General features: G+C 32.3%; 1 protein-coding gene across 1 annotated transcript in view; it reads right to left on the reverse strand.

Annotated features, from left to right (window-relative positions):
• Positions 1 to 8,663, reverse strand: part of LOC111711284 (probable calcium-binding protein CML18) — a 19,230-nt gene extending 10,567 nt beyond the window's left edge. Inside the window, exons 1-3 of the mRNA XM_023485598.1 lie at positions 8,581 to 8,663; positions 3,732 to 3,824; positions 2,076 to 2,136 (exon numbers count right to left, since the gene is read on the reverse strand). Of these exons, the coding sequence (XP_023341366.1) occupies positions 2,076 to 2,136; positions 3,732 to 3,824; positions 8,581 to 8,663 (237 nt within the window). The remainder of the gene's footprint in view (positions 1 to 2,075; positions 2,137 to 3,731; positions 3,825 to 8,580) is intronic.
• Positions 8,664 to 10,351: the final 1,688 nt, after the last annotated feature.

The following is a 10,351-nucleotide window of genomic DNA, read 5'->3' on the forward strand; positions in this document are numbered from 1 at the left end:
CCTCCCCTGGAAAAATATATAAAGTTTGGTTTGTATCTCATTTAATAAGGACTGTTACCACACAAAGCTGTCAAGTGATTCAAGAGTTATATAAATTGTATATAAGAAAGCATAAATAATGAGGGGAGTATTGGGAAATGCCCCCCCCCCCTCTCTTCTAGAATCTACTTCTGCTTAACTTACAAGAAGGTCATTAATAAACTTTTTTTTGTTCTTAAACTTGTGTTCAATTAGTTTAATTTGAGAAAATGTTTAAATTTTTGCTTAAAGTTAATCAGATTAATCAAACTTGACACGAAACCAATCGAAGCAGTTTAAATTTTAAATCGACGAAGCTGTTTTAAATACATTCAGATCAATCTTTATTTTAAAGGGACTGTTAATAATGGTTTAAAAATTACTATTTATTTAACACCGATATTTGTCCCGGTTTAACATTTGCCTGATCATTTCAATAATAGATCTTTATTTTTCTGTTTGTGATCAGACGAAACAATTTAGGTTGCTATTGCTGAATACTGTTTAAAGGGACTTTTTCACGTTATTTCCAGGAACCCTTCATTTAAAGAGGGATTTACCAAATTCACAAAAGTTATCTTTGAACCTTTATCTGATCAATAATAAGGAAGATATCGTTGTTTTAAAAAAATGTTTAATTCTAAAAAAGAAAACCCCGTTGTTTTTGTCAGCAGATGTGTGATAGCCATTTTTTTCAGAAACCCCAATATAAATAATTAATTTTAAATAAAAGCGAAACATGGTTAGCTTAAATTCTTTCTTGATCAGAAATCGGTTTAAAGGGTACGGATGTAAATCGAACATGCCATTCTAGAAATGGAACCATTTGAAATTATGTTAACAGTCCCTTTAAGTTCGTGGTATAGAAAAGTCATAAGTCATTAAAAACAGAGATAGTCAATTCGAATTATAAGACACTCTTTGTCTTAAACTGTCCAATTTTTTTATCGTTGTAACCTGATGTCTTAGACCCTCGACATAATAATAATCATCAAAAAAATTAAGTTAGAGTTTGAGGCGGGTAATCAGTTTCTTATTAATTTCAAAACTTATTTGCAATTAAAATTTACAATTTTTTTATTTTTTGTACTACGAAAAATAACAAAAGCTAATTTACAAAAAAAACGTAAAAAAACATTAAAAATACTATATGCTTAGCTTAAAAGTTGCAAAAGTTTTTGTAAAATGTTTTATGTTAAATGCTGTAACAGAAACATAATTGTTTTAAATTACATTTTAGAAGATAAGATTTAAGGCAAATTTAATATAACTTAGTTTCAACTTGAAATAGTTATTATATTCGGTAATAAGAGTTAATTATTACTTTATTATGATTATTGGTTTGATACTTCATTTTACTGTGTATTCTATATATTAATTTATTGTATATTTTATTTATTATTTTTTATTAACAAAATAAAACTCTAAAGAGCAACGAAAAGAAACAAATCCATTGTTTTAAAATAATCTTTTTAAGAATTTGGTTCAGTGAGGCCCAATAAATTTTTGGAACCGGAAGACGACATTAAAGCGATTTTATGCAGTATTTGATATTGTTGTAAAGCAATATAGTCTTACCAGCAGCTGACAAATCAACCTGTAAAGGGAATAATTCCTAATACANCTAGCTTGGGAACCAAGATTTCCTTATTCAGAATTTAAACCTTTTTAACCAAGCTAAGACAAGGAGTATGAAATAGAAGGGAGATACAACTGACGCGACCCGTCCTACCATATGATGATACATGCTTTGCTTTGCTTTGCTTTGCTTTGCTTTGCTTAGAACATGAAATATTTGTCTGATGTACAATTACCGCGTATACAATAACCTATTCTGAATATTTCATATACAAATGGAGTACCGTCTGCAATGCATGGTAGAGCGGACCGCGTCAGTTATATCTCCCTTCTAGTTTATACTTTCTGAGCTGAGAACAATCCCGTGGTTCCCTAATTAAAATTTTAGGCAAATCAGTCCAGGGGTTCCTGAGCTATGATTGGACATACGAACAAAAACATCCAAACAAAAGACAAACAAAGACTACTACTTTCTTCACCTTGAATATAGCAAATATTTCTTCTACTGTAAGTCGTCCATCTCCATTTAAATCTGCTTTTCTGCAAAAAAAACACAAACTTAAAAAAATAAAATTTTAAATAAAATTTAAAATAAAACACAAAATGAAATTCAAAATGAAGTACTAAATTAAATAAAGTATAAAATGAAAAACAACGTAAAATATCTGCAAAACCGGGAAAACATTACCAAATGATGATTGCGCTTTAATTGCTTAAATGGCCCCAGGAAGGTTTATGGACGGTCAAATTTAATATTTTTCCTTCAAAAAACTTTGATTTTTTATAACTCTGAAATCCAGAGGTGTAATTTTACAAATTATTAATCATGTATTGCTTGATAAGGAAAACGAAAGGGGCACTCAATACCCTCCTCCCCCTCAATACCCTCCTCCCCTCGCAAACTTCTCCATTTCTTTTAAGTTCTATAATAATTATTTACAGGTAAGCTTATGGAACTCGTGGTTAAGTAAAATTTTTTTATTTTCCGAAAAAAATAATGCACATAATTTTATGGTCTTTTGAGATGTTTTATCGTCCTTTCAGATATTTCATCGTCTTGAGATGGAATTGGGTGATTTTTTCAAGATAACTTGGACGAGCGGGCCGTTATATTATCTAGTTGTCTCAGGGGATGTTCAATGACTTACTTCCTTCTATTGAGATGGACACAGTTTTTTTTAGAATTTTTTGTGAACAATGAACAACAAACTTACTGNATTTTTTCAAGATAACTTGGACGAGCGGGCCGTTATATTATCTAGTTGTCTCAGGGGATGTTCAATGACTTACTTCCTTCTATTGAGATGGACACAGTTTTTTTTTAGAATTTTTCGTGAACAATGAACAACAAACTTACTGAACGAACGATTTTACTAAACAAATAATTTTACTGAATGATCGAATAGTGAAAAACGAACAAAATAGATGGGAAATGAATAATAATAATATCAAGAAAAAATCTGAACGAAATGGGTCGTTCACGAACGATGAGCGAACAAAATAAAGAGAAAAAAACGTTCGCGTCCATCTCTAAACATGGATCGGTAATGTTTCAAACATTTTCTTTACGTGGAAAAATTATTACATGTTAGTTTAGGTAAATGTTGTAAATGTATGTAATTATATCTTAATTTATCAAAGGTTAAAATATTTATAATTTTTCGCTTATACAAATATATGTATCGGAATTAATTATAACGTGTGCAGTGCACACCCTAATGCATTAATTGTAGAAGTGTCTGAAAAAAAATTAATAAAAAAAAGAATGTAACTTAAACATTTGTATTTTAGAATATGAAACTTTACATGTTACATATAGGCGAAACAAACGTACGAAGAAAAGAGGCCAATTTTATATTTTATTGGGTTGAAAAAAAGGAATTGATTCTTTACCACAAACTCAAATTCTTTAGTCCATATATCTTTGTAACCGTAGATATTTTAAACTTATAGGATCTAACAGAGTTCGTAGTTTGAAATTTCAAAGGTATTCTATATCGGGTTGCAAAGATATAAAAAATTAGAAAATAAGCATTTGTGGCAAAGACTTGATTCATTTACTCCATAAGAAAGACTTCTATAAATACTAACTCACATTTAATCGAGTTTTGAAAAACAAAACGTAAATATCTGACCTAAATGCTTCCTCCAGTGCTTCCTTATCCTTCTTTTCATTTAGTTTTTTATGAAGTTGATAAAGAACACTGTGAGCCGCCATTCTCATCCCTCTGTAATTATTCAACTTGATTTATAAATGCATATTAGGTACTTTAATGCCAAAACATAAGCTATTTAAAGTTTAATTTGTTTTTAAAATTATTGTTTGTTTTAAAAAGGAAAACTATGAATAATATTATTTAACACAAATTTACTAGATACATATTATTTTAAAGATTCTAAAGTCAAATTCTTATGACGTTTTTTGTCGTTAAAGTAAAGTATAGGGTAAAAATAATAAAACTGAGTGGACTTTTATTAAATAAGTTGGAGTGTTTTCTTCTATAAGTGTATCCCTTTATCCGGCCCTGTATCCTATCCTGTGCCCCTGTATCTGTGTATCCCTGGTTCTCCTGTATCCATGTATCACAGTATCTCCTTGTATCTACCTGTCTCTCTGTATCCCTGTATCCTTGTATCCCTGTATCCCAGTATCCCTGTATCCCTGTATCCTTGTATCCCTGTATCCCAGTATCCCTGTATCCCTGTATCCCTGTATCCCTGTATCCATGAACCATGTATCCCTGTATCCCTGTACCCTGTATCCCTGTATCCCTGTATCCCTGTATCCCTGTATCCCTGAACCCTGTATTCCTGTATCCCTGTATCGCTGTATCCGTGTATCCCTGAACCCTGTATCATTGAACCCTGTATACCTGTATCCCTGTACCCTGTATCCTTGTGCCCTGTATCCCTGTGCCTTGTATCCCTGTATCGCTGTATCCCTGTGTCCCTGTATCCCTGTATCCCTGCATCCTTTTATCACTGTATCCCTGCATCCATGTATCTTGTAACTCTGTATCTCCGTATCTCTGTTTCTCTGTATCTCTGTATCTCTGTATCTCTGTATCTCTGTATCTCTGTATCTCTGTATCTCTGTATCACTGTATCCCTGTATCCCTGTACCTCTGTATCTCTGTATCCCTGCATCTCTGTATCCCTGTATATCTGTATCTTTGTATCTATGTATCTCTGTATCTCTGTATCTTTGTATCTCTATTTCATGTATCCCAGTATGCCTTTATCCATGTATCTCTATATCTCTGTATCCCTGAGTATGGATGAGGGCTGGTATTGGGCTAGGACGGATCTGGGTGTAGAGTAGAGTAGAGAGGTCCCATACAAACCGGGAGATGGAAACTAACCCTACTCCGCCAATTCAAACCTCGGAGACTAAACCCTCCCATGATTACCGCCCACCCCCTCATCCTCCCGCCTTCATATTCTCATGCATTCTTGGCATGTAATGTAAGTATATATTTAAATTAATAAGAACTTTTTAGCTGAGAGTCCAACATGCAAACAAATAAATTTGTACAAAAAGGAATTGTGCCTTTGCCTCAAACTAAGATTTGTAATCCCTATTTCTTTGCAACCTGAAGACGTAACCTTTGATATTTCAAACTTAAAATATTTTATCTTACAGAATTCATAGTTTGAAATATCTGAATCTGAGGTCTATGACAATGGGTAGCAACGATGTAAGGATTAGAAAGTCAAAGTTTGTAGCAAAGACTCAGTTCCATTCTTTTAATTTCGCAAAGAATGTTGGTCCCATTCTTATATAAAATGTCAACATAACTGTTCGTGACTCTTTGTTTTGAAAGAGGCACCTTGGTTTAAAACAGTATCTTTTCAATAAATTGCATCTCTAGATGAGCAAACAAAATGTTCAAAAGGAACTGAGTCTTTGCCTCAAAATCTGATTTTATAATCCCTATATCTTTGTACCCTCGTCGTAGACCTATAAATGGTGTTTGATCAAATAAGAAGAAAAACAGAGTTTGTGGCAAAGCCTCAATTCCTATGTAAGATTAAAAATCTCTTAAATAATTACAGTTTACTAAAAAGTGAACAGTCTCTATTATTGTCTTAATACTTCATAGGCCGGGGAATATGAAAAATTGATAAATGGCCGAAACAAAAATTTATGATGTTTACATGAAATATTAGTTTTGATTAGTTGTGCTGAAAATATTCAAATTAATGTATTTTAAGAAAATAAATTCTATATTCTATTGTCGCTACTAGATTTGGAACTTTGGAGTTTTGCCTGAAGATTTGAACAATTCTTAAACATAGAACATTCCCGTAATTCAACGAGTTTGCTAATACAAATTTGAGGCAAAAACCGTGTTTCGAACAAACACACAAACAGAGATTACTACGTTATATATATATATATATAGATTGTAACTTGTACTATAAGTACTCATATTTCCCTCGGTATTTTGATATTTCCCATCAAAAATTAGATAAACAGCAAAACAGAATTGATCCAATTTCTTCATGCAGTGATCCAAAAGTTGCAGACTCTCAAGGGAGGGAGTACATGCAGGGGTCCAAAGGTTGCAAGCTCTCATGGGAGGGAGTACATGCAGTGATCCAAAGGTTGCAAGCTCTCAAGGGAGGGAGTACATGCAGGGATCCAAAGGTTGCAAGCTCTCAAGGGAGGGAGTACAAGCAGTGATCCAAACGTTGCAAGCTCTCAAGGGAGGGAGTACATGCAGTGATCCAAACGTTGCAGACTCTCAACGGAGGGAGTACATGCAGTGATCCAAACGTTGCAGACTCTCAAGGGAGGGAGTACATGCAAAGGTTGCAAGCTCTCAAGGGAGGGAGTACATGCAGGGATCCAAAGGTTGCAAGCTCTCATGGGAGGGAGTACATGCAATGATCCAAAGGTTGCAAGCTATCAAGGGAGGGAGTACATGGAGGGGTCCAAAGGTTGCAAGCTCTCTCAAGGGAGGGAGTACATGCAGGTATCCAAAGGTTGCAAGCTCTCAAGGGAGGGAGTACATGCAGAGGTCCAAAGGTTGCAAGCTCTCAAGGGAGGGAGTACATGCAGGGATCCAAGAGTTGCAAGCTCTCAAGCAAAAATGGATAAGAATGTTGCCCATTATTTTTTTAAAAATCAATCTAATAAACAAGCACACTTTATCACGTGGATTTAACGTTTCTGTTAATATTCCAGAAAGATTTGACATTCGATCACAATTTGATCTATTAAGCATCATTTGTTACCCTTTTACTTTTTTGTCTGCATTTACGTCTTGAATGAAAAGTATAGAACAAACAAATCCGTAAGTTTAAAGATTGTTAAATTATAGACCAATACGCGTATGATTTCAAATAGAATAAACCGAATGCCTCTGGTTAGTCCGGGGTGTTCTAATTCTAAAATGTAAATCTCTGGGGCTACAAAAATAAGTAAAAGTCAGTTCTATAGAGTTAGTATTAAATGCCAAAGCAGTTCCGACACTGTAAAGTTGACCCTGTTTTAAAAATTTAGGATAATTTTCAGAGTTGTCTGGATCTGTATGTAGAATCTACAGAGTTGTCTGGATCTGTATGTAGAATCTACAGAGTTGTCTGGATCTGTATGTAGAATCTACAGAGCTGTCTGGATCTGTATGTAGAATCTACAGAGTTGTCTGGATCTGTATGTAGAATCTACAGAGTTGTCTGGATCTGTATGTAGAATCTACAGAGTTGTCTGGATCTGTATGTAGAATCAGAGTTGTCTGGATCTGTATGTAGAATCTATAGAGTTGTCTGGATCTGTATGTAGTATCAGAGTTGTCTGGATCTGTATGTAGAATCTATAGAGTTGTCTGGATCTGTATGTAGAATCTATAGAGTTGTCTGGATCTGTATGTAGAATCTATAGAGTTGTCTGGATCTGTATGTAGAATTGCCCTTTTAATGGTTTTTGGCCTGTTAGGGTTAAAGAATGTATAAGAATATGTATTTCTACAAGTTGTAAAACTTCTCAACAAAAACAAGAAAAGTTTACGAATACTTTGACTGTTATTGGTAAATAATGGAAGATGAGAAAATATGCAGCAATAAAAAGTTCGAATATCTTTTTGATGGGGCGGCGGTTTAATCATCATGGACGCCTAGCATCTTTCATTAGCGTTTCTTCTATATACTTATTAGAGATGTCAACGATAATGTAACGTAACGTAAAATATACGTTTTTATACGTTACGTTACAATAATATAAAACGTTTAGATATATTCTGTATACCATCAACGTTACACGTTAACGTTATAGGAGCTCATACCTAACATTAACGTTAAACATTAACGTTAGAGGAAAATACCCCCAACGTTAGCGTTTTGTGGTAATGTAACGTTATTTTTTCTAATATCTACAACGTGTTTGACCATAAGTGAAGAAATGTTTTGTTTCCATGGGAAGCTTGAAAGTCTAAAGTTTGAAAAATGAATTGTGATTTGATTGAATATCGTAATTAAAGGATATTTTTTTTAAAGTTCAACTTATAAATAGTGTAACGTTGTATAACTGAAAAATGCATTACTGTTTATGAAAACGTTTTGAAACGTTTTCCCTTAGTGTATAATGAAAATTTCAACATTTCAGAAATGAGTTATTATTTTAATAATCAGGAAACGAAAGCTTTTTATACAGAGTATAAATTTTAATAATGTAACGTCTAACATTTAAAAAAATGTAAATCTGTGAATCAAAACGTTTTATAACATTTCTCTGAATACTAAATTGATTAGTCTAACGTTAGATATATGTCTGATGAAAATGTTGTTCATAAAACGTTAGGCTATGAGGGCTGAGTTTTAATTTCAAAACCTGTGGTCGTGTGGTTGCATGTTTTTAATGAATTAATGAAAGTTATGCCTAATCAATTTCCGCCATGACACATTGTTATTTTCTATTAAAAACAATGCAAAGTTTTCCTTTGGAAAAAGTTTTTTATATTTTCTAAAATATTTGGATCTAACCTTTGTCCTAGACCAACAGGTTCTTCTTCGCTCCAATGATAAGCAGATCTTCCTCCCTCCGTCCTGTATTCCATTAAACTCATTATAAAAGAATTTTAAAATGGCCTTGTTCTGAACTACTTAAAAATATCAGGATTTTAGGATTTATAAAATTGTGCAAAAATCTGATCATTAGTGTTACTTAACCGAGGGAGGGGTGGCTGCTCTCAGGGTTTCGGAATTGCTCCCAGGGTTTTGGAGTAAAATGTGAAAATTTATCCGACCTTTTATGAAAAGTCATTTAAAAAGGAAACCTTTTACTCCAAAACCCTGGGAGAAACTGCAAAATCAAAAGCAACAATATTCAAAATATTTTATGGATTTTTACGAAAAGATTTTAAGCTTCTAATGTCTTCATCTTTGCAACCTGATGGTGTAAGCCTTTACTATATTAGACTTAGACTATTTGATCTGAAATAATTTATAGTTTGAAAAATCTAAGGTCTACCAAATTGGTTTTAAGATTTAGAAAATCATAGATTGTTCCAAAAAGTATAAGAATAAGAATAATAATACGAATATAAGAATAAGAATAAGAATAAGAATAAGAATAAGAATAAGAATAAGAATAAGAATAAGAATAAGAATAAGAATAAGAATTAGAATAAGAATAAGAATAAGAATAAGAATAAGAATAAGAATAAGAATAAGAATAAGAATAAGAATAAGAATAAGAATAAGAATAAGAATAAGAATAAGAATAAGAATAAGAATAAGAATAAGAATAAGAATAAGAATAAGAATAAGAATAAGAATAAGAATAAGAATAAGAATAAGAATTAAGATAAACATAAGATAAATATATACATAAACTAAATGTTAATTCTCTTGTTATCGATTATCTTGACAAAATTAAAAATAATGTTTTACTTTTTTATTTCGTCAAGATAATCGATTTAATGTAGAGTATGCCATATTAATTTATTTTATTTAATTTAGCGAAATAAGAAATTAAATTTTAACCCTTTTATCAAATTTTGTCAATACTTTTCCTGGTTTAAACATTTTTGAAGATTATTTTAAAACAAAAATTCCACGTAATGGAAAGACTATTTTGTATTATTGATTTAAGACCAGAGTTACAATCTGTTTTTTATATTTAAAAGTTCAAAAGCTCTCTTTTAAAGGTTAGATTACGTTGTCTGATAAAATAATCGTATTTGTTTTCTGCTTTCATATGTATGCTTTTAAATATTTAGATTTTTTCTTTTTAAAGGTCGGAAACCAGGGGGGCTGGATCTTAGCTACCTGTCCGTGTGTATTAGCCGGAGTTTACTGATAAAGGATATAAAGAGATTATGGCCTATACAAACATCAAATATGCAATGAAATATTGCTCTGTTAGAGACTGTAATAGTACGTCTTCCTGTGAAAATGGAATCCTGCACACGATAAAGGAGTAGTGGATTTTAATGGTTACAGGGAAAACAAATTCTCCATTTAAATCACCCCCGAGTACATTATCACTATACTGTACTATACTATAACCTCGTTGCAGGAAACAGAACATTTGAGCTTGTAAAAATTTTTTAAACCTTTTTCTTTGCAACCTTATAGTTAAAACTTTTGATATTTCTAATATAGATTATTTAATCTAACAGACTTCATAGTTTGGAATATCTTAGGTCTACGACATTGGGTTGGATTAATAGGGAATAGTAAATCATAGTTTGTTCGTGTAATGCTCAATTCCTTTGTTAAATATAAAAATAGACACTGCACCACCCCCTGT

This window comes from Eurytemora carolleeae, unplaced genomic scaffold, assembly GCF_000591075.1.
Source record: "Eurytemora carolleeae unplaced genomic scaffold, Eaff_2.0 scaffold1096, whole genome shotgun sequence".
Classification (NCBI taxonomy): domain Eukaryota; kingdom Metazoa; phylum Arthropoda; class Copepoda; order Calanoida; family Temoridae; genus Eurytemora; species Eurytemora carolleeae.